At 51.2% G+C, this 23,989-nt stretch overlaps 1 protein-coding gene across 1 annotated transcript in view; it reads right to left on the bottom strand.

Moving 5' to 3' along the window:
* Positions 1-1,223: 1,223 nt before the first annotated feature.
* Positions 1,224-23,989, bottom strand: part of LOC140263243 (keratin, type II cytoskeletal cochleal-like) — a 44,608-nt gene continuing 21,842 nt past the window's right edge. The window contains 13 exon segments of the mRNA XM_072358062.1: positions 1,224-2,184; positions 2,576-2,610; positions 3,139-3,359; positions 4,254-4,379; positions 4,508-4,672; positions 5,424-5,519; positions 5,983-6,043; positions 7,799-8,007; positions 8,683-9,100; positions 9,102-9,208; positions 9,210-9,493; positions 16,836-17,003; positions 21,163-21,223. Of these exon segments, the coding sequence (XP_072214163.1) occupies positions 2,018-2,184; positions 2,576-2,610; positions 3,139-3,359; positions 4,254-4,379; positions 4,508-4,672; positions 5,424-5,519; positions 5,983-6,043; positions 7,799-8,007; positions 8,683-9,100; positions 9,102-9,208; positions 9,210-9,493; positions 16,836-17,003; positions 21,163-21,223 (2,118 nt within the window). The 3' untranslated portion in view covers positions 1,224-2,017.

Here is a 23,989-nt window from a genome sequence, read left to right as displayed (position 1 = left end):
TCACCGCTGCAAAACAGGAGGCCAAAAAATACCTTCTCAGTGCTGCGGTGGGTGTTGGGTCACACCTGCCTCCTTCTGGAAATGCAAAAGCCTCACCCACTGCGAAGCTGCTTCTGAATTACAGCTCCTGAATGCAGCAGGAGGCTCAGGACACACCTGGCTTTGCACTAATTTAACAAGTAGAGGTTACATTCCAACCAGCCCCAGAGCAGATCCAAGGAACACGAGATGCATCCATCCCCACGGCCTCCCAGGGACACGAAGCTCCTGAAGGTTACACATCCCCTTCTCCCCAGCAGTGAGCATTGTTCTGCAATGTGGGAGAGCTGCAGTCACACCTTCCACATCCACATACCCAGATCATCGCTGCACACAATTCAGCAGCAGGGACAGAGCCTCCATTCCCAATTAGGCATCACAGAGCCATGCAAATGACAGCAAGCAGCGGCCTCCCCTGCCCAAAAACTATCCGGGCAAAGCTGTTCTTTGAGCTCTTTGTTTCCATTCACTCCAGGGGATTTCTTTTTGCTTTTCACTCCCTTGGCTGTGAGAAAGCAGTGAGCTGGGTGTGCCGGGCTGATAGCATGGCTCTGCTGGGCACACAGGGAGCTCTCCTCCCTGCATTAGTGCCACGTGTGCTGTTAAACCACACAGCCAGGCTGAGCACAGAGTGCTGGGATGACAGGGTTGGCTTTGCCACAGGCACAGCATCTGCCAGGCTTTCATGGTGCTGCAGGAAACAGCTTTTCTCATGGACTGTGGGATCTCTGCCTGGCCCCGTTTCCAGCCCATGGAATGACACCTAGAGCACCGGGGGTTCACCCCACATCTGCTCACACTGCTCACCTGTGCTGTCCCAAAAGGAGCAGCAAGGTGTTGTCCTCGTGCAGATTCATTCTGCTGAGTTTTGGCTGCCTGCGAGCAAAGCATTTATCCCAAAGTCTGGCTCCTCTCTGCTCAGCATTCAGTGCTCAGAGAGGGGTCGTTCCCAACTGACTCCAGTTGTGCTGAGGGCCGGGCTGAGCAAAGCAGAGGGAACAAAAACAACCCCGTCACCCTAATGCCCAAACCCAATGCAAAGCAGGGGAATTCATTCAGCCAGGGGCGAGACTGCAGGCAGCAAACCCCAAATCCTCATCCTGACCACAGCGTGGCACTGCTCCAAGGGATACGGGCTGGACTGGGATGCATCTACAGGCTCCTGAGCAGCAACAGCAGGAACTCAGCTGGGACTGAAGAAGCAACACAGCAGGGCAACTTTATTAACGGCCTCGTGGCAAACTCCCAGACCACAAAGGTATAAAACATCAACTGGAGCCGCTGTGTTAGGACACGGCAGGACACACAGTGCAACAATTCCATGCAGTTTCTTTGACTTGTTTATTTAAAAATCCTTCCTACCGCAGTAACAAACCATTTCCCCGGCGTGTTTAGGTTGAAGACTCATTTTGGCAGGAACAAGGAGTTATTGTAATGAAGCATCAACAAAACACGCTTTTTCCCCAGTGGTAGGAGAGACCCCGGATATCACTAGTAATGCTCTGGAATATAGGGTAGTAAACAGAGGCACTTTCTGAGCAGCCCAAGGGAATGAAGTCTTCCAAATCATATTCAGAGGGAGATAATCTTCTGGGCTCTTTAGTAAAACCACAGCAGAAATGTGGAAAAGCTTGCCACAATGATTGCTTTGCCCTTCAAAGGGTGAAAGCCAGCCCTGAGCAGGGGTACCAAGCATACAAGTAACAAAAGCATTATCCTGCCTGCTTCCCTGGAGGAATTTCACCCTACAGGCTTGAACCTGCTCTCAGTGGAATGGCTCCCGCTGAGTTCAACAGTGCAGGATCAAGCCTTAGGTGTGATGCAGCAGGGTCAGGTACTCTGGTATATCTTTATTCCAATTCATTCATCACTGCAGAAATGTTGCAGCCAATTTGTCCTACGAAAAGGCAACCAAACTTCTCTTTCCGTGTTCTCCCTCCTCCCGTGTCGTGGGTACCGCTGGGTTCCGTTCCTGCCTTTACTTCCTGAAGCTTCTGGTGGATGAGGTCGTGGTGACGGAGTAGGATTTGGTGGAGCCCCCCGAGGAGAAGCTGAGCCCACCGCTGCCCATCCCTGATCCCAGGGCAAGGCCTCCACGGACCCCTCCACCCAGGATGGATCCACCACCGCTGGAGGTGACCATGGCTGCGGTGCAGAGAGAAGGAAAGCAACCATAAGCATTTGGGACACCCTCTAGCATCACCTTTGAGCTGGCTTCTAATGTAGGCACTCATCTTTCTCTCAGCTTTTCTCCATACAAAAATGGGATGAAGGAGACAAGGAGGAGAGTCAATATTCCCCCATTTTAACACTCATACAGACTCCTTCATTCATTCCCCCATTCAGATGAGTTAGAAGTGAAATTTGCCATGGAGCCAACAGCACTATCTACTTCTGTCCTGGGGGCCTCCCATTTAAGGAAGGGTTAATTAAGGCAGGGCACTACGAGGCTCCTGCATGCAGACCCAGCTGATCCCATCTTTGTTTCCCATAGAAACCATAAGAGTAACCATTATAAATAATAAAATCGACTCACAGATGTTGACGCTGCCAACTCCATCGCCAGCCAACCTGTTGGAGCAGAAAAACACAAAGGCAAAAGGGAAGAGAACGGGTTAGACTCTGCATTACTCAGTGTTCCCCCAGGGCCTCAGTGCTGGGGATGAAGACAATGGCAGTGAGTTATTACTGCTGCCGTAAATAATTCAGACAAGATAAGTGTGCCATCCAGCGCTTTGTCCTGGCCCTACATTTACAAGCTCTGTTATCACCTGGAGGGGAGGTGCTGAAAGAGCACAAGGAACTCTGGCTTAATTCTATGGGGATTTAAGCCACTCGGAAATCTTCTTCCACATCCTCAAACATACAACGGAAAGCAGCACATATTTCCATGTATGTTGTCATCAAACTACCCGCTCTTCCCCAGAGCTTGACAGTTTGGCTCCATGGCCAAAGCACATTCAGAACCAAAAGTCAGTTTAAAATGCAAGGCTTTCTCTTCCAAGTTTCCTTCCAGCAATTGGAACTGGGCCCTCATGATGTCACCACGAACAAAAGGGTTGGACCCTTCATCGTGTGAACCCCCCAGGCAGCACCCACCTGCTCTCCTCGCCCTCCAGCAGCTTCCTGTAGGTGGCAATCTCAATGTCCAGGGCCAGCTTGACGTTCATCAGCTCCTGGTACTCACGCAGCTGTCGGGCCATGTCCTGTTTTGCCTTTTGCAGAGCAGCCTCCATCTCCTCCAGCTTCGTCCTGGCGTCTTTCACAGCCAGCTCACCACGTTCCTCAGCTTCAGCAATGGCAGCTTCCAGCTTGGCACGCTGCAGTGATGAAGCACAGCACGTCAAGAGGGCATCTCACCACCCGTGGGCTTCTGGCATCTACAGGCCAGCCCATCTGTGGTTCTGCAGAGCTCAACAAGGATGTATGGCTCCTTCCAAAGCCATACAAACTCACGCCTCCACATGTTTGGGGTCACTGGAGGGAGAACATCAGCCTAATGCACACACATCGGTGCCCCTTGCACACCCAGAGAGCTCCATGTTTGGCAGGAAGGGCTCACAATGAACATATGCTTTATACTCTCATTCATTATTCAGGGAGCTGCACTGGGTCAGCTCTTTGCTCGTAAATGTATGTGGAAACATCCCTGCCCTGAAACCAAATAAACACAAATGGATGAATCACAATGGCTTATCTCCAACCTGTGGACTGCTGCTTGTTCACAGCCAGCCTTCAGCCCCAACATGGTCTGAGCCATGCACTGTTCTGGCTCTCACCAGCTCTACTGATAAAGCGATAACCGCCTCTGGGGAAAGCAAACAGAACTCCCATGCAGCTAAAAAATCCTTTTGTGTGCCCAAACACGGCGTTCCCTTCTGCAAAAAGGGAGTGGGCAAAGATCCCAGCAGCAAAAGGGCACAAGGAACGAGCGCAGCTGAGCAGGCTGCTGCATTCACCGCTGCCCTTTGGAAAGGGCTCTGCATCTCCCCACTTCTGCACTCCCAGGGCTTTATAGCTCAGCACCTTTTCTGCATCGTGTTGCTTATATCTGTCCTTCTTTCTCCTCCCTCAGAACTGATGTATTCCGGAGGGATGGCTGCAGCTATCCCAAACTGCTTCTAACAGATGCTGCCTTAAGCTTTGTCCCCTGGGTCCACCTGCTGCTGCTAAACCCAAAGCTCTGCAGCAGGAGAACGAGGGCAGCTCCTCACCTGGGCCTTTGCATTTTCAATTTCACTCTGCAGCCTCTGGATGACGCGGTTTATCTCTGTGATTTCATTCTTGGTGTTGCGCAGATCATCCCCGTGTTTCCCAGCAGTGACCTGCAGCGCTTCGAACTGCAACACGAGGAAGGATGAAATCAGACCAGCAGCCCATCAATGGTTAAAACCTCTCCACATTCATCATACGTAGGAGAGATGGAACAACAGAAGCTGTTACTGCCTTTCTCTCCCCCATAACTCACCTTGCTCTGGTACCAGGACTCGGCCTCTGCCCGGCTCCTGTTTGCAATATCCTCATACTGTGCTTTGACCTCTGCAATGATGCTGTCCAGGTCCAGGTTTCTGCTGTTATCCATGGACAACACCACGGAGGTGTCGGAGATCTGGGCCTGCAGCTCACGAAGCTCCTGCCAGTCACATTAAAAACAATATTATTAATCACTGATAAGGGCCTCTCTTTTAGAAGCCAATTACAGAGAGAATCTGAGAAGAAAAGGGAAGCAGATAAAAATTCATTGAAACCATCACTAATTAAAAGGAAACCAACTGAGTCACATCAACCGTGCAAAGCACAGCCACAGAAAGGGAGCCACTTCTTATCACTGCAGGATAAGAGCAAGGTTAGATGACTCCTCTCCTGAGATAAGACTTCAGCATGAAAAGCTGGTTGAAGAAGCTCGAGCATCAGCTCCTCAGCAAAGGGCCAAATTCCACCATCTTACACAAGGGTGCAATGTGCGTGCTTGCATCAGTCTCTTATCTTGTAAATGATGCCGAAGATAAATGAGTCTGGGGCAGGGAGCTTTCCTTTCTCTCTCTCAAACAGCAAAGAAACACACACACCAGCACTTCAGCACTGAGTACAATACATTGCTTTTCTTGCTTTCACACTAACTGCATCAATAACTAAAGCTGTGTTTGCAACAAGACCAACTCACATCCCAGGCAGGGAAAAACCACTCTGAGAGCTCACAGAGCCTGTGCTTCATTTGCAGCTCAGTTTTGCTTACTTGATCTCTCCACTACCTTTGTTATCTCTGGCAACAGCATAGGGATGCTCCCAGGCACCAATAGTGGTACTGTAATAGCATAGTGTTGCTCCCAGGCACCAATAGTGGTACTGCACTGCAGCACCCACAGGAAGCAGAAGGGCCTTACCGCTTCGTAGAGAGTTCTCAGGAAGTTAATCTCATCCGTCAGCGCATCCACCTTGGCCTCCAGCTCCACTTTATTCATGTAGGCAGCGTCCACATCCTAAAAGAGAGTGACAGTCCAGTGAGGTTGATGGAGCTTTGGTGACCAAGTCCACCCAGTGCACTGAACTGCTGGCCCCTGTGTGTTCTGCAGGGTTCATAGAATACCCCGAGTTGGAAGGGATCCATAAGGACCACTCAATGGTCCTGCAGCTGTGTTTGCATGGCCAGTGACAGTTTGGACAGCACAGACAATGGAAGCTGGGCTTTATGGTCTGAGGTTTTTTAAGAGTCAAGGTTGGAAAAGATAACCTAAAGCAAGACACAGCCATAATGCATGAGATGCACAGGGGCTGCTCCTCCTTCCTTGTTCCTACAGCAACCCTGGTGTTCACATAGAAGCAGAAATGAGAGCTGCAGATGGGTATCCAGGCAGAAGAGCAGCAAAGGGATTGGAAGAACAGAAGGGGGAGAAGGGCTGTACCCAGGTTGGCTCAGACCCAGCTAATATTCAAGGCTCTCACCTTCTTGAGCACCACAAACTCATTCTCTGCTGTCGTGCGTTTGTTGATCTCATCTTCATATCTGCCAGGAGAGAAGGGAGCAGTTAGAGCCTGGGTAAAAGGAGGCAGTGACCCAGTGAAAAGTTACCCAATTCTGCCCTCTCTCTCCCCATTTCATCCCTCAGCCACCGAAAGAGCAAATAAATAAAAATACAGAAGAGATGCAAACATTCAGCACATTCATCTGCACTGAACAAGGGGCTGTTAGAGCTCTGCTCACTCTGCACTTCCTCACTCCAGGCATCTGAGCGCACTGTGCAGGTACCAATCACACCTAACATTAACCTGCTCTAAAGTCCCACAGACTTTGACCCCAAACAGCAAGAACCCGCTATGTGGATCCTATAAGTCATCTAAAGAACAGAGCAGGAGCCACTTTCACCAGCTGCTTTGAAATGGCTTCTGGCAAAGTAAGAGCTCTGTTCTATTGACACAGCCTTTGCATGGCTTGCTCTGCAATTTGCCTTCCAAAGTGTGATCTAGTTCAGTTTTAAGCCTTCATGCAATACCCCTATTGCTCTGCACTGGAAGCTTGCCCATCTACGCTGGTACAAGCAGGTGTTGTCCTTTTGGAGGTCAATGAACTGCATCCGTTGCTATTGCAGAGCACTGCACAACACGGATGCTGCACCTGTGCTGCATACGCTTAATGGAAGGGAATCAGAGCCTGGCCTCGTAACTCCCATGGAAAGCCCAGCACAGCCCACACAGAGCCACGTGGGCAGCACTACCCAGAGCGTTCCTACCCTTGCTTACTTTGAACCACACCCTGAGTCAAGGCAGTGACCAAATAAGGGACCAAATTGCATCCCCTGGAGCTTAATGAGTATCAGCCTCCTCCCCTACCTGAGATACTGGGGGAGAATGGCTGTGTAAATGTATGGAAATAAGGCAACAGGCACATAAGGGGCTGCTCATGTTTTAGGTATTTGACTCAGGAAATGAGATTTTCTTCATACGAATGGGGAGAAACAGATTCTGAATCTCAGTTACCAAATGCAGCATCTCGGGCTCCTCATTCCTGCTTCCCTCCCCATACGGGGTTTTGCTCCCCAGCATGGACCCCTAAATGGGAGGAATAAATAAGCACCTGTGCACCTTGCATTCATGTGATATGCAGCTAAAATTGGGGCTACAGCTGCACTGGGTGCAAACCAGCTCCCTGCTGCTGCCATGCAGAGAAACAAGGTGCAAGTGCGGATGAACACAGAGTAACTGAGCAGGGCTGGGAGGACATCATTCCCATGCTCCTCTTTGGGAAGTGCCGGCTATTGACTTTCCCTAAACACACCCTGGGGATTATCAGATGTTTGCTTTCAGTTCCTGCTCGATCCAGTTTGCCAGCTCCCTCTTTTCTTTCCTTTCAGGCATTTCCCTGTAGGGCTGCACTGGGCACAAAGGCTATTTTCTTGATGGAATTTCTAACAAGACGCGTGATTCAGACAGAAAAAACTGCTAAAAAATAATGCAAGTCACCTGCTCCATTGCCTCCCCGTGGAATAAAAAGCAGTTCACCCACTACCTGCAACCTGCAGAGCTCCTATGGGGCTCCTACAGACCCAGCCAGTCCAACCCAAAGTAGGAATCGATCCCTGAGGAGGCTGCAAAGCAAAGCCATGGGATGGAGCATGTGGGAGCAAGGCACCAGGAGCACCATGTAACCCAGGCAGCTTCTTGTATAGATACCCATTAAAAACCAAATCACCCTCCCTAGCAGAGGATCCTCTACCAATCTAACTGCTCAGCTATACCGTTAGATGGTTGGATTATACATTACTTGGCCTTGAAATCCTCAACAAGATCCTGCATGTTCCTCAGTTCACCATCCAAACGCCCTTTCTCATTCAGCAACCCATCCAGCTGCCGCCTCAGGTTGGCGATGTACGCCTCAAACATGGGGACGATGTTACTCCGGGTGGTCTTCTGGTCCTGGAGCAGACTCCATTTGGTCTCCAGCATTTTGTTTTGTTGCTCCAGGAAGCGGACCTGCCGAGAAACCAAGGGGTCATCTCTGAAATGATGGGGAAGGTGTGTGTGTGGATGCTGGGGGACGCGTGGGCTGGTGGATGGAACCTGAAGGATTCACTGCATTGATGGAAAGCACCTAAATTCTAGAGGGTGATAAAGCCCAGATGGAGCGCGGCCGCTCTGGGGTTTGCCTTACAGCTCTGAGGCTTTGTTTGAATTAAAGATAAGGAGATTCCGCTTGCGTGACGCACCAGAGAAACCATCCAGAGATCACAGTGTCAGCCAGTTAAACCCAACTGCACAGCTGGATTCCTAACATTTTGAGGATGCCGGAGCTGGCTCACAATGCAAGGTCCCCAGATGATTGGTGGGAGATAACAGAGCTGCAGAGGTACAGGGCAGTGCAAACAAACACAGCAAGCCCTGACTTACATCAAAGGTCTGTTCTACCAGGTCAGCTCCTCTCCAAACAGCCCCCTCCTCTGATTTGCTGGTGCATGTGGGGCTGCATTGCCAGCTAAGTAAAGGGGGTGCAAAGCTGGCCTAAGCAGAGCAAAAACCTCTGCGGACAGCGGGGATTCAATAACAGTTATTAAATCACATCAGGTTGGTGAAGCCCCAACCCCATTCACAAACCCCATTAAGTGAGCTTTGGGTCAGGGCCACTTTCAAGCCCAGCGCAGTCAGCCTCACCTTGTCAATGAAGGAAGCGAAGCGGTTGTTGAGGGTCTTGATCTGCTCCTTCTCCTCCTTGCGCACACGCTGGATGTTGGGGTCGATCTCCAGGTTGAGGGGGGTCAAGAGGCTCTGGTTGACAGTGACCTCCTGGATGCCCGCCCCGGGGGTGATGGCCCCTCCGAAGCCGCTGTAGCCATATCCAGAACGAATGCTGTAGGAGCTGCTGCCTCCAAGGGAGATCCGCTTGTTGGCAGAGCCCAGGTTGTAGAGGCTGGAGCTGCCAAAGCCCCCCGCCTTGCCAAGGCCACCTCCACGGACAGAGGAGACAGAGCTGACCCGCACCTGGCTGACCCCTGGGACGGCCACCGAGCGAGAGCTGAAGCTGACGGAGCGGGACATGGCTGCAGCGGGTCCTGTGCTATCCCCTGTCCTTAAGCCTGAGGGTAGCTGAGCTGGGAGACCAGGGCAGGGAGCAAGTGAGCTCTCCTGCCTCGCTTCCCCTTTTATCCGTTAGGAGAGCTGGGCTTGGCTTGAGGGCAAAAGAGGGATCGTTTTACTGCCTGCAGAGCTGGGTGTGCCTGGCAGCCCTCCCACCCTCCGTCAACCTGCTGAACCCGAAGGGAAGGGCTGGGGAAGGGGGACAGGACACACCTGGCGCCCGGTGCTGTGCTCAGAGCTGGCTTTGTTCCGCAGCTCCCCGAGTCCCTGCCAACAGCACAGATAAGGGATGTGAAGCACTGGGCTCCTCCGAGCAGAGCAGAGGTGCAGCAGGACAGGGCCGGTTCCCATTTCCTTCTCCATCCCTCCCTGTTTGCGTGAGGGGATGCTGAAATGAGAAGAGGAGGAAGATGCATTGATTTCCCACTTGTTGCATTGCAGGCAGCCCCCTGTGAAGCAGCAGAGGAGAGATAAGGGGCCTCAACACAGTTTCAGGCACAGCCAAGTTTGATATGAACCAAAGCCAGCTCACACCAGCCAGCCTGCTCTATGCAGAACAAGAGATGCCACAGCTGTCCCTGGACGCAGCATTTTTACCATGTTAAAGGTGTTCTGTGTGGGTTGCACCTTGCAGGTGGAAATACCCAACGTGTCAGTGCAGACTGAAAAGGAATCACAGAATCATTTGGAAGGGATCCTTAAAGGCCATCTATTCCAACTCCCCTGCAATGAACAGGGAACCTACAGCTCCATCAGGCTGCTCGGAGCCTGGTCCAGCCTGGCTGGAGGAAACAGGACAGATTCCTGCTTAAACTCCAGGGCTCCCACGCAGAAGTGGCAGTGACACAAGAAAGAGTTTTACGGGCTTTCTGCATTTTTTCATCGCCTTAAAGGGATACACATCTTTACCACCAGGTCATAAATCCTCCAGTCAGGCTGGAATGTGTCACCCCTCAGATCTTCCTCCCATCAGGACACTGAGATAGAGCTGGCTCCATTTCTGGCCACAGCCTTCTCCAGGTATGTGCTTCCTTCTTCATGGGGAGAGCACGAGCTGGCTGCATATCCCAGCTACCAAAAGGAAATTCTCTTTTCAGAAAGAGAAATGGAGCCTGACAGAGACAGATGAGGAGAGATACCTGTGCCATGAGAGCTGCTTCACCTTCCAGCAGCTAAATATAAGATCCAATAAGTGCAAAGCAAACTTTCACGTTCCACACAGCCAGCTCTGCTCGACCTGATGGATGCAGAAAGGACATGGTTTGTTGCATCTGTATGCAGCCACCTGCAAGGCAGAAGTCTCCAGCTGTCACTTGGCTTCAGGTCCTTCCGAGCACACAGAGAGGCCACTTTCCTCCGTGTTGTCCTAAGAGGAAGGAGTTGAATTGAAGCTGAAAGTGCCACTTAAGGGCTCTGCTTTGGCAGGAATAACCTGCGACAAGGCAAGCTCTAACTGAGGATTTTATCAGGTTGCTTTCCAGCCTCAACCGCCCTGCATCAGCAGATGGGATTTTTGCACGAGGCAGCACGCAAACCAGAAAGCAATCCAGCCAGGTAAAATACAACTCCTCTGCCAGATAAACTGTCATAAAGGCAAACCTGTTCCCAGCAACCTCTGAGGAAACAACTGTTCAGCCACCAGAGAACTGAACTTCACCCTGCTTTGCACTGTCAAGGGCCAGACTCACAAATAAGCCATTCTTCTAATTGTAATTAATTACCACCGTGCAACATGACCAGTGTTAGGTGAAAACGAGTCTGTTGAGTTGGTCTTCCCAAGTTCCCATACTCTGTTCTGTGTCATTATCAACCCATGCCAATGACCCCCATGGCACTGGGGTTTGGTGATACAGAAGACACCATATGGAGTGGTTAAACACCCTCTGGGGAACTGAGTGCTTGGACACTGTGACCATTCTGCTTGGTGTCACAGCAAGCCAACCCTACCCACCTCAACCAACTCACGGAGCCAACAAGAGCCACAGGTGACAAACCCCTCCACAAAACCTACATCAAATACACCAAGTTTTCAATCCCAGCCTCCAAAGCACAGAAGAACCCCATCAAATATGGCCACATCCTGATGGAAGAGGAAGAAATCTTTGCAGTTGAGCAAAACCGCCTTAAGAAGGTTGGTCTGCTGTTTCCTCGCACTCAGTTGGTATCCGTGGGCTATCTCTTGCTGTGTGTTTAGACTGCAGTGTTTGCTTTGAAAGCTTTCTGGAGCTGGGAGTGCCCTTAGGTTTTGTGTTTGCACAGCACAGTCCCAGTTTGCGATTACTGCTCCAAAGTGCTTCGGCAGTGAGTCATTTATAAATGAGCTCGCATCCTAACGACGAGCAGCGTTTTGATGGTCTGATAACAGGGGCCAGTCATGCAAGAGCACAACACAGCACTCGTGGGACGAACAGAGAACGGCACTGTCAGGCTGTAATTCATTATACCAATGCCCACACGCCATGCCAACGCTGGTGCTTGCAGCCATAGAGCTGCCATGCTGGTGGTGATATCCCCATGCTACAATCACTGCTCACTCTTCTTTCTCCTGCAATAAACATCTGCAGCTCCTCAGCTATTGCTATGAATAGTGAGAGACTGCTCCAAAGGGAACCTGTACAGCACCTGTGGTTTGGGGGCAGTAAGAGAACACCTGCAGTGTGATGTATGAACACACAGACATAAGCCACGTCAAGACAAAATGCTTAATTCACATGAAGGATTACTGAGTTGTACTTTCCGTGTCACTGGGGCAATAAAGCTCGATGCAATGACACAGCTCAGCAGCACAGTATCTCAACGACAGGAAAGCAGCTTTTCCAGAAGGCTGCTGGTTCAAAGGATTCAATGTTCCAGAGGTTGGTACCTCAGTACAGCTCATCACCCTCCTGCTGTAACTCAGGGCCCCACGCCCACCTCGAGGCTGTTTAATTCATGTCTTTGATATTCTGTCACTGCCCATTTCTGAAGAACTGAAACGGTTCCCTTGAGCCTCATGCGATCTTGCTGTTAATGTTAACTCACACTCATTCGGTCTTATAAACTGAACCTTCAGAATCCAGAGGCTTTTTCTGGAATCCCTGCTGTGGCCTCTCTGCTCCATGGAACCATAGGATGGATGGAAGGGTCCTTCAAGATCACAGAACCAGGGGATGGTTGGGTTGGAAGAGTCCTTCGAGATCATTGAACCACAGGATGGGGTTGAGTTGGGAAGGGTCCTTGAAGATCAAAGAAGCACAGAATCACAGCATGGTTGGGGCAAGGATGTCAAAGCCCCTCCAGCTACACCTCCTGTCCTGGGCTGGTCCAACCCCTCCATCCCAGCTACCCAGGGTCCCATCCATGTCCTTGAGCACCCCAAGGGCTCAGTCACCCCCATCTCTCAGCCTGTTTCCATAGCAGAGGCACTGCAGCCTCTGAGCATCCCTCATGGCCTCCTCTAGCCCCGCTCCAACAGCCCTATGCCTTTCTCATGTTGGGGTCCCCACACTGGATAACATCACAAACCCACCCACCAGCATCTCCAGGATCACCTCAGACCACCATAAACATCTGCTGGCCCTGCAGTCCTCCCCCCAGATATTTCCCATCCATTCAGCACAGTGACCACACGGTGCAGCCCCGTGTACCTCCTGCCCTGACTGCACCCAGAGCACTGCAGCTGCTGCTATGGGAGCTGCGTTGCCAGGAGCTCCCGGACAAACAAGCAAACCCAGCCCATGGGATCCGTCCTGGGGACACAGTGTAGTGCAGCTCCGGCTCCCCATACCTGACACATGATGCAAGCATTTGAGCTATGGACTTTCTTCTCTCTCCAGCCTCCTTAACGTGCACTTAAAGCTGTTTTTTTCCCCTCTCCCCCAAATTATGAGATCTGATGATTACAAGAAATCACGAAGGAATAAGTATAAATATAGCTGTAATTATGTACAACCTTAATTACACGGATAATTTTTTACATGAAAGTTGAGAGCCGATCCTGCAGCTGGAGCCTGAAGGAAAAACAAACAAACAAACAAAGCCACTGCAGTTCTCCATCCTGGCGGTGCCAGGCTCAGCTCTTCTGGAGGTGGCGCAGCTCAAGAGAGAATGGAAAGCCCACGTTTTGTCCCCACAAAAATCACATGTGAGCTATGAGCCCGGCCTATTGCAGCTCTGGGTCTGTTCCAGTTCCCAATGGTAGAGCTGAGCTCTGTGCGTACACCCACAGCACGGAGTGGGGCTGGAGCAGACCAGAGTCCATCTATCTCAGCCAGTAACACAGGCTGGGCAGCACACAAACCCAGGGCAATTACAGCCATCCTCCTGCAGCCATCAGTGCTTAGCCCTTCCCAAACTGCATCTTGCCCAGCACGTTTATGCTTATGACCTCTTTCCCCATTGCTGGTCCGTTCCTTGGGCCAACCCATTCCTGCCACCACAGCCTGTGGCAATGAGATTGCACAGATCTCCCTGTATTCCTCTTTTAATTGACTCAATGGCAAAGAGAAGCACGCCATTCACTGCAGGCAATGCAGTGCAATGCACTCTGCTTTACTACGGGAACTGTGGGCCTGATTCATGTCTAGGCTAAAGGATAATGCCATCGTAACTGGAGCCAAGTGAATGCAGCAGGGAAAGGAGTGATCATGCACAGTCATCAAGAAGAAATGCCCTTATCAAAATGCTGCTTCAGACACAGCTTGGGCAGAGCCAACGGCACAACGCCAGCTGACAGCAACTGATCCTCCACCTCCGGGTTCAGGAGGGATTAAGGACTCCCAAAGCACCGAGCACCCAAAAGTGACAGCCATCCTCATGCACCTTTGTTTGTACAGCCCTTGGCACAACGTAATTAAGGACAACGACTGGGTGTCTTAATAGCTGCCACAAGACAAACAACCATTTGCACCCCCGTGGCTTCACGGAACAAAGCCGCTCAGCAGCCTCTGGCCCCAATTATGAATTCCGAAACCTTTTGCAAAATCAAAGCTGTCCAAACAGACTTGTTGCCTAACGAACCCTCCTAAGGAAGAAAAATAACGAAGAGCAACACAAATCTGCACGCAGTATCTTCCAGATAAGCCGTCGTGGAGGCAGGAAGTCCGTGGGAGAGGCAGATCTGCACCACCTCCCTCCGCTCCCTAAGCATCATCGCATCAGCTTGTGCTTCAGTCTTTGGGATGAAAGGCTGCAAAAGCTCCATCAGATCTGAGGCCGACCGTGCTGTTCCAGAGGGCAGTTTGCAGCAGTTGGGTTTATGGAGCTTGCAGCCCAATTCTCGGAACATCAGAGACGCTTTGTGAAAGGCAGAGGAGCAGAAAGCAGTCGGCAAAGGGTGGGGAGAGGGGGCTGGGCAAAAGGGAGGGGTAGGATCTCCCCACGGATGAGTCACAGCTGAAAGACAAAGGTAAATAACGTTGAAATGATTAATTGGTTATGAGTGTTTTATTACGGCTGTAATCGCGGAGATGAGACGATAACCTTTGCCTACAGAGGGGCCAGTTCAGCTCTCAGAGGGTTATAAGTGCTTTTTCCTAGTATTGAGTGCACAGAAATTCCTAGGATTTGGGCTCAGTGCTTCCCACCTGCCCGCTGTTGTGCTGGGGAGGTATTTATATATATCTATGCTGCAGTTTATCCCCCAGAAAACAAACCCCCTGCATAACGACACTCTGCTTTTAACCCAGCACTCCCAAGTGGCAGCTTCCCAATGAACTCCAAAAGGAAGGTGCATCCCTTTTCCCTCCCTTCCTCTGGTTCTTTTGCAGCTGGGGGCCGGGTCTCATGTTTTCCATTAAGAGCAAAGTGCAGGACCAGCAGCCTTGGACCCTACAGAGCCCAGCCCTGGTGCTGATGGCAGCAGAGGGTGAGGCAGGGCGTCACACAGCGCCATAATCAATGCATTATTAGGCGGTGACAATAGTAATTAGGATCAGAATTATCTCCCCTGTGCCCACGCTGTCTCACACCAGGTCTGTAGGAGGGGAGGGAAGATCAGGTCCAGCAACACTGTACAGAGCCGGAGCTGCTGCTCAGAATCAGCTCCTCCAGACCCAAACCCACCCAGCCTCCTCCCTACACCCCCTGGCAAACCCCAAACCACCCCCATCCATCAGCACATGAGGACCACGAGGGAGGAGAGCAGCCGAGCAGGAATGGGCCAAAAGGAAGAGCTATTCCATATGTGCGAGGAGTGAGACTGCTCCCCGTGATGCTGACCATGCTCCACTCCTGCAGACACTGTGGGCTCCACGGTCCCTCGGCTGCAGCAAAAAGGTTGCAGAGAATTTCAGCCAAAATAAAGACACCTTAAGGGCCATGCAAGGCAGGGCCAGGCTCCCAGCTTCCTGTGTTCACCAGGCATGAATCAGCCAGGTAGAATTTAACCTCAGGAATTAAACTTGGGGTGAATCAGATCGCGTACCAGATTTCACCAGGATCACAAGCTTCCTCCTGGGCCAGCCCAGTCCTGACAAATGCAAACACGTGCAGACACACGGGGCTGCTGCACGTGCATCCTAACTGTCCTCTTGAAGCTGAGGCTGTGCTCACTTGGGTCTGTGCAACACGCATGTCACAAACCTGCTGAGCTGTGCTATGGACACACGCTGCTCACTGCCAGATCTGCAGACATGTCGGCTTTTGACAGCATGCTGAAGTGCCAAGAGGAAAGCCCAGGGGGTAACCCAGCCCCAAAGCCATGCCTGCAGCGACTGCCCCTTGCAGCAATGCAGTGCTGAGCTGCAGCTGAGCACGCTGTGTTGTGCAGCTCTCGTGCAGTGCAGGGTTGCATCTTGCAGAGAGACAAGGCGTCCTCCAAAGCCGTCCTACCTCGGTGCCATCGGGGTATTTTGGCTTTGCTTTGAATTTCTGAGCTCGCTTCTGCAATGCTGACTTTAAGGGAGAAGCTGCAGCTGGCTGGGATTGTTCTGATCACAGCCATTGATCCCCATTTTGGGGCAAAACAGCAGGTTTCTGCAATTCCCAATGCAAACGCCCACCTACCAGCTACCACCGTGATGCCTTGGGTGCCTTCTGTCTCCCAGTAAAGATCCCTGTGTATTTTAGCCTCAAAACCTAAACGTTGCAAAACAGGTACACGGCCTCATAAATATCCTCAGAACCTCATTACCAGCTGAAGGCTCGCAGTACCCACTGAAACACAATACATCATCATTTATGCTGCAAACCATGTGAGAATGACACACAATGCAAAAAACAAAGTGCCTAATTAAAAGTGACACAAGAGCACAGAGGCAGATCGTAATCAGAGCGGTGGATGCTGGGTGCTGCTTAAAAGGAACGAACTCACTTGCCCAAGTGTGGATTGAGAAACACCAAGCAGTAAATCCTTGCACTGTGTGTCTCATTCACGTTCTTTTGACATGCAGGGACAAAGAAAAGAGAAACCATTTGCCAAATAACAGGACGGGGTTATATAGAGCCAGGCAACCTTCAGGTTCTCAGCGCAGCTTAGGAGTGGGCTGAAAGACACTGGGACAAGCTGGGCTGCACAGCAAAGGAGACAAGCAGGCTCACAGACTTCACCTGATAGCAAAAGCAGCGGTTTCTAAGATGAAACCAAACCCCTTTATGCTGGAGATGACAGGATGCAGCTGCTTGGGGGAGAGCCTCGGGCACAGACGGTATCACCCAACCGCTGTGGGAAGGGAAGAGGCTGCAGCACCGGAGCAGAAATGAGTGATGTCACCACCACTTAATTAGTCCTATTTTATTCCTTTTTTCACTACCTGAAATTTCCTGGGAGCTACGTGAGCAGCAGATGGGCTGGAAGCCTTCCTGAGTGCAAAGCAGACTGAGCACGTCCCGTCCTGCCTCCCAGAACCTCCTGTAAATTCTTTGCAGGTGACGTCTCTTCTGGGGGGAAGCGATTTTGATGGCACCAAGAGCTTCTGCTCCTGCAATAAAGGCAGAAATCAGAGAGGAGAAGAGGGCAGAGGGCTGGAAGGAGGAAGGGGACATGGACAGCTTTGGGCAGGCACAGAAAGGACTGAAAGGGGAAGGTGAGAATGGAAATGCGATACTGGACAAGTGGATAGAGGGGGAAGGAGAGGAGCTGGGGCAGGCTGGAGAGCAGCTTTAGCCATTACCAAGCCCCATTATAGGGTGAAATCCTCTCTTCAACCTCAGTGTCCAATCCCAGTGTGTATGACACAGCGGCAGCACCTCCCCTCACCTCCATCTCCCATGGGGATCAAACCCCCCCACCACAAACCCAGCTCCACTGCTGGCCTGCAGCCCCACATTGACCCCCTCATTGCCTGCTGCAGCCCTAAATCCACCCCCAAAGCCTACTGCAGCCTCCAAGCAGCTGAGACAAGACCCAGCAGCCAATTATAACACAGGCAATTAGAGTCTCTCTTCTTCTTTTCTTATATCTTGGTGGACCAACCCCAGCTCCAGAACCAGGAACTGCAGCTGCTCTGCCCCATGGCCGCAGTATCAGCCATTCCCTTGCAATGTGTCACTGGGCTGAACACACACAGCTCCCACTGCAGACGCTCCTCGCGTGCCCGGTGTGGCCCAAACGCGTCCTGCTGACCCACTCATTACCTCCTCAGCCCCACAGCCCTGTCCTTGCCTTGCTTAACCCTAATCGCTCTGATTCCTCGAGGCAAGCGCTGATTTGCTGCTTATGCTTCATACATTAGCCATACTTAATGAACAGCAATTACTTAGGGAGCTTTGATAAACGAATTATTCTTCTGTGCATATACTTATTGAGCCAGTAACCCTACAAGGTGCCTTTTCAAACAGCTGGGATAAACCTCCATGCACTGAGGGAACTCCAGGTATGTCTGCACAGAGGTTTAAGCATCCCCAAGTGACTCTGCTGTGGTTTAAGTCACCCCATTCCACCCTCAAACCTCAACCTACCAAACAACCACACTGCAGACTCCAGGAATTCATTGCCTTGCTCCAGATGTCCCCACAACGGGGGGATCCTCAGACCACTCAGCATCTTTGGATGGATCAGGAGCAGGACCAGGAATACCACCATGGGAGCAGGAGGACACAGCAGTTTGCCTGGAGGTGGCCAAAGCTTTCATCACATCCTCCATCTCGCTGACACTCCCCTCTATTCTCCCATCCTCTTTCAGCTTGTTTTGCCATGCAGCCAAGAAGGCTGGCACCTGATCTCAAAGCCAGGTTTTGGAGAGCAAGCTCCAAATTGAACCAAATACCTGGCCGAGGAGGAGCATCAAGAACATCAGCAGGAAGAGGAGAAACAGCCTGACTCAGCACTGCCTCTCCCATAGGGCAGGGAGGACAGCAAGGGAGAGAAGCATGCAGCAAGGCTTTGGCTGCCACCGTGCAAAGCAAATCTCCATTCTCCATCCTTGGAAGGACATCACAGGGTAGCAGGTCACTGCATTAAGAACACCCAAAAAGCAAGCAGCAGCATCTGAGGATCGAGAGAGGCTGCTGAGCATTGCCTTGGTTAGACTGAAATTAGGGTTCCCTGGGATCCAGCAGTGCCTTTCCATAAAGGTGCAAGCTTTGGTCCCTATCTCACCCTACTGCTTAATAGGAGGGAGAACAGGAGCCTGGCACCTAGAAAAGTGAGGTTAGAAAGCAAATATTTGCTGTAGAAGGTTATGGAAAACTCTACCCATCCTTCTGGAAGGAGTCAGAGCTTTACTGCTCATCTCAGAATGGAGAAGCCCCATTGCTGCCACTGGAAAATAGCTTTCCACCTCACTTTTCCCAAGCAGAAAAGTCAGCTTTAATCCTCAACCATTTTCCTTCAGCATCCTTCAGCACCTGAGCAACACCTGATGGAGGGGATAAAGGATATAGGACGTGGCCCTCTGCAGAAAGCAGGACTCAAAGGGCACCAAGTGATGTATTACAATTAAATCTGGTCACAGCGTTTTGTTTTAGTTCCCAATCCTTCCATGCTGGATGAAGCCATTTCAGCCAAAACAGATACACACTTAGGTTGGATCCAGTGTTAGAAATGTCATTTCAATGTAAAGAGAATGGGGGAAAGAAAGAATTGATGCGTGGAGGAGAAAGCAGTAGGAACAGATGCTCAGGGAGATGTGGCTGCTGATGCAACGAGCAGCAGTGCTTTCTCTGCAGCAGCCCTTCCCGGGACATTGCAAAACAGAAGCATGCTAACATCCAGCCCAGCTCCAAGCCGCTGTTAAATGGAACCAACAATGGAACCACCTCTTTCCCCTTGGAGTGATCATTCCTAGGAGCCATCACAACGGCGCTCAGCACCAGATGAAGCAAAGAACCTGCCAGGTGACCCCATGGCCTGATGCTAATCAGGAACATCCATGTGCCTGCAACCACAAAGCCACAAGCAGTCCGCGATGAGGCAGATACCTCACCTCACCTTGCAAGAGCCACGAGCTTTGTCACCTCCCAGCCATAAGCGTCCTTTTAATCCTTCAGATCACCAGGATTAAGCTGGAAAGGTTGACAAGGACCCATCAAATGAGGGACTCGATATTCAAGTGGATCACCCAAGGAAGCATCAGATGGATGCGCTGTTGGGCAAAGGATGTCCTTGGCCAGATATTAAAACCGTGCTTGTAGGAAGGTTAAATCCTACTGGAATGGGTCAGCTTCTTTATGAAGTCTTCCACAAGACCGAAACTGCACCCCCGTCAGACACTGGTCTTGTTGGAGCAAGTCTGTGACAGACCCAAGCTTTCTCCCACTTCACTCGGTGGGGAAAGTCCCAGCTCGCCTTCCAACCAGCCCATAAAGCGGCAGCTTTCCCACAGAATGGAAATTCCACCTTTTGGCCAGAGAAGACCATCCCCTTTTCTGAAAGCATCACAGTGTTAATAAAGCAGAGGAAGTTGTCCTGTCCTCGTTTTTCACACGAGAAACCACGTTAAAGCAGAAAAACACATTCAAGTTAGCAGTGTCCAATGCTGGTTTATTCCTAGGTCCAAACAAGTACTTCAGGGCGTGCCACCTTGGCAGGCTAGAATTTATTAAAAGAAAGTGGTTTTTTGGTGTCTCCAGAATTTGCTTTTAAAGGGCTTTTGGGACACGCGGGTGTCAAAGAGGGGCACGAGCCCTTCTGGGATCCAAACTGGGTCTATTTTGAATGTCTGCGTTTCTGTCGGATCAAATAACCTCAGTGACTCTCACCCCCCTGCACTGAGAGGTCCCCAAAGCAGACCTGCCACCCCTAAAAACACTCAGAGCATCTCTCTGCGGCCAACAGAAGACCACAAGCACCTCTAACCCCAACGGGCTCAAGAAGCATTCTCCAAACACCCACCCTTAGCAAACTCAGAGCCTTCCTTTATGATTTTCTCAGCTCCTTTATTCTATTAGGAAAACAAAAAAAAAAGCCACAATTCCTTTGGCTGGAAACCCAAGAGGGATGAGCCCAGGTTCCATAACCCAGGTGCACAATTGCAGCCCTACTCAGTGCTGCACTCCCCGCCTGCTGCAGCCCAGCTCCTTTGCTTGCTTTCTTCACCATTTAAGGATGAGGAAAGCAGCTGCTCAGGGCCCAGCGAATTACCTGGGAGTGATTTGTTTTTGCTGTGAATGCCTATGCCCTCACCACACAAACAAGCTCCTAAAGAAAGGAGGGTACAGAGAGAGGGAAGGGAAAAAAAAAAAAACACAGAGAGAGAAACGAGAAGCCAACAGGTTGATCTGGATTACATCAACGGTTACACCCTCCTCCGTTTAATGAACATAGGAGAACAGGTGCTTGTAATTTATTAGCCAACCCACGAGCTGAGGAGACAGGAGTTTGCTGCCCAAGCTGCTCAACGTGCCACTGCTCTCCTTACCTTTGAGGCAGCAGCAGCAAGAAAACTTCACCTCTTTTTTTCTTTCTTTATCCTCCTTTCTCCTCCCCTTGAGCTGCAGAGCCACGAGCTGAGCATGACTAACCCCTGCAAAGCATTCAGCAGTGGCTCCCTCTGCTCCTGGGAGGCATCGGGGAGGATGAGCCGAGGCAGAACAGGCAGCACATCCCCGGAGAGCCTGGGTAGCTGCAGTCCCAGCAGTGTGACCAGCCCCAGCTGTGGGACCCTGCATGGAGATGGTGGGTACCAGAGCTCCTCTTACCTCTCCATTGATGGCAGGCTCCTGCCTCCCGTGCATCTCGACATCGACACCGACTTTCATGCTGTGAGGGAACAAGAGAAGGAGGACATCAAGCTGCTCAACAACCAGTTTGTGACCCTGATTGAGAAGGTACGGGGGGCTGCCGCAGTGTGGGGATGGGGGTGGTGGAGGTGGTGATGGTGGTGGGGAAGTGGATGCAGACACTGCCAGGAGGCTCATGAAGGCCTTCAGTGAGCCGCTGCCAGGCTCTGAATGTGAGACTAATTACCCAATTAGATATTCCTTCAGTGCTATCTCTTAGCACAAGGGCTACTATCGCCTCTAGGTGAAGCTGGGCCATGGCTGTGGTCAGCAGCCTGTGCTTCTCCTGTGCTGTGCTGGTCACCCTGGGCAGCACAACAGGGATAGGGATCGTCCTGCCTGGGCAGCAGGGATGTGGCCAGAGGACAGAGCTGGATGAAGCAGGCCTTGGTCCTGCAATGGACATGTGGCCATGGGCAGTAATGCTGACTACAGTGGCTGCTCCAATTCCTCCCTGGCTGCAAAGAGACAGCTGGAAATTCATCTTTGTAGCTGCATGGTGGGCAAGGGATACCCCCCACCCACCTCCTTCCCCTGTGGTTTGCACGACGAGGGGTTGCACGCTCAGCCAAGAAAGTGTCGCTTTCATCTCTCAAAGAGCCATGAGAAGGCAGAAGATTTTTCTCAAAGGAAAACAACTCATCCAGCCAAGGCAGGTTTCTGCAAAGCCCTGGTGCTCTGTAAACAGATGGTAATCTCCTAGGATTGCTTCACTGCAGTCTACAATACCGGCGCTCAATGCCAAGCTACTACAGCTTGGGATTCTTTTTCTTTCGGTCCTATTTTCTTTAAGTCAACCTCTAAGAGGACCTGACCTCGTGCTGGGAAGGAGGTGAGGGTGGGGATCCATCCCAACGAAGAGCTGTGCACCCACCACACCGCCACGTGCCAACAGCGTACAGCAGTGCCAGGGGCTGACCCTGCACAGAGGAACATAGCAGCCTCTGCAGCTCTGCTTTCCTAAGCACTGATCTTGGTCTGGATTTGGAGAACAAGCGGTTTGGAAATCACCTGGAGAGTGATGTGTTGCATGTGCTGCTGCCTTGGTCCTTCAGCCACCCAGAACATGAGGTTGAGGGGTGCGTGTGTGCACCGAGCCCTGCTCAGAAACCAGACCTTGGGTGAGAGGATGGGGGCAGGGGAGATGGGAGAAGACCACACAGTGACAGAATGTACGTGAGCCTGACCACAGGCACCAGCCTGTTCCACACAAATGGAGATGGAAGAAGTGACAGCCTCGAGATTTCCCGATAAACCCAACCTGGTGACCTGCTGATAAGTGTGCATTACAGGGCCTGATGGATAGAAGATACAAATAACCCTCCTTAGTTAAGTGGCTTTGACTTCAGCACCTGCAGCTTCTGCAGTTAGCTTTGAAGGCTGCAGCTTCAAGTGGCACATAAGTGGGAAATTTCAGCCACCTGCCCCGGGCCTTCATTCCAGAAGAAAGTTAATGACGCTTCCTCGTCGCAGAGAACTTGCCTTTTTAATCAGGAATTCAGATGGTCTGAAGCCCAAGCTGCTAATTTCTCGCATAATTGACAACAATAACTGCAGGAGTTTGCTGCTGATGGGTTTCCAGCAGGCTGTTCCAGATCTGCTAGCATTGCCTTTCCATTTGATCCAGATAGGTGTAAGTGGGAGACAGTCAACAGCCAAGTGATGGAATCCCTGCCTGAAGCTCTGCCTTCGCCCTGAGCAGCTCAGATGAAGAGGCTTCCAATGTCCAAGCTTTGGTCATTTCTGCATTTATTCTTCCAGGAAATGAGGCTCAAATTGGGTGATTCTTCTGCTGCCAAAGCTCACGGATGAGAGCAGTTCAGCCCAATGGGTGGGTATGGTTTGGGAACAGGGTGAAAGCTAGAGATTTAGGTAAAGAAAAAAGAGCAACAAACCATCAGGAGCGAGGTCAGGAAACAAGACTTCATTTGAGAGCCAGGGGAGAGACTTGGATCAGCAGCCAATGCAAACGTTGGCTGTCCTAGCAATGAATGGGGAAGCTGCCATAAAATGAGAGGCTGTTCTCTATGTCCAGCTCCACAGTTCGATCCCAGCCCCACTGACCACAGTCCCGCTGAAGGATGCAATCCTGAAGATGCCTCAGATGGGAAGAACAAATGGCCCAATTGGCTACTGGTGGCCCCAGTGGCCACTTCCTCATGCCATTGAGCTGCCTGGCCTCACGCATGTGCACACACACACATACACAGCGTGATGCTGTTTTGAGGCCAGGCCAAAGCAGCCAGTCACCAGGCTGGTGACTTGATGTCTATGGACATCTTGTAGCCCCCCTTCAACCTTCCATCCTCAGCCCCAAATCTTTAGGGTATTTCTTGCTCTTACTTGGAGACCTCAGCTGAGCCCAGCAGCGTTTCATTGCTGCAGAGGTCTCCAGACCAGAGGCATTTTGCTGTGCTCTCAGAATTACTGAGTTCTCTGCGATCTCTTCGGCAGGTCCAATGCTTGGAGCAACAGAATAAGATCCTGACGACACGGTGGAACTTCTTGAAGGATCAAGACAATTCCGTCTCCGAATCAGACATGAAGGCCATCTACGATCAGTACATGAGCAAAATGAATCAAGAGATGCAGGCACTCAACTACGAGCAGGAAAATCTCGAGTCGGAGTTGACGGAGGTCCTGAGCACCATGGATAACTTCCGAAGCAAGTAGGTATCTGATGTGGCTCCATATATTGGGGGGGGGGGGGAAATGTTTGCAAGATGCTGGTTAAGCTGTGGGACAA

Source organism: Excalfactoria chinensis, chromosome 28 (genome assembly GCF_039878825.1).
Source record: "Excalfactoria chinensis isolate bCotChi1 chromosome 28, bCotChi1.hap2, whole genome shotgun sequence".
Classification (NCBI taxonomy): domain Eukaryota; kingdom Metazoa; phylum Chordata; class Aves; order Galliformes; family Phasianidae; genus Excalfactoria; species Excalfactoria chinensis.
The sequence above is the reverse complement of the archived record's forward strand: the minus strand, read 5'-3'. Positions and strand labels throughout refer to the sequence as shown.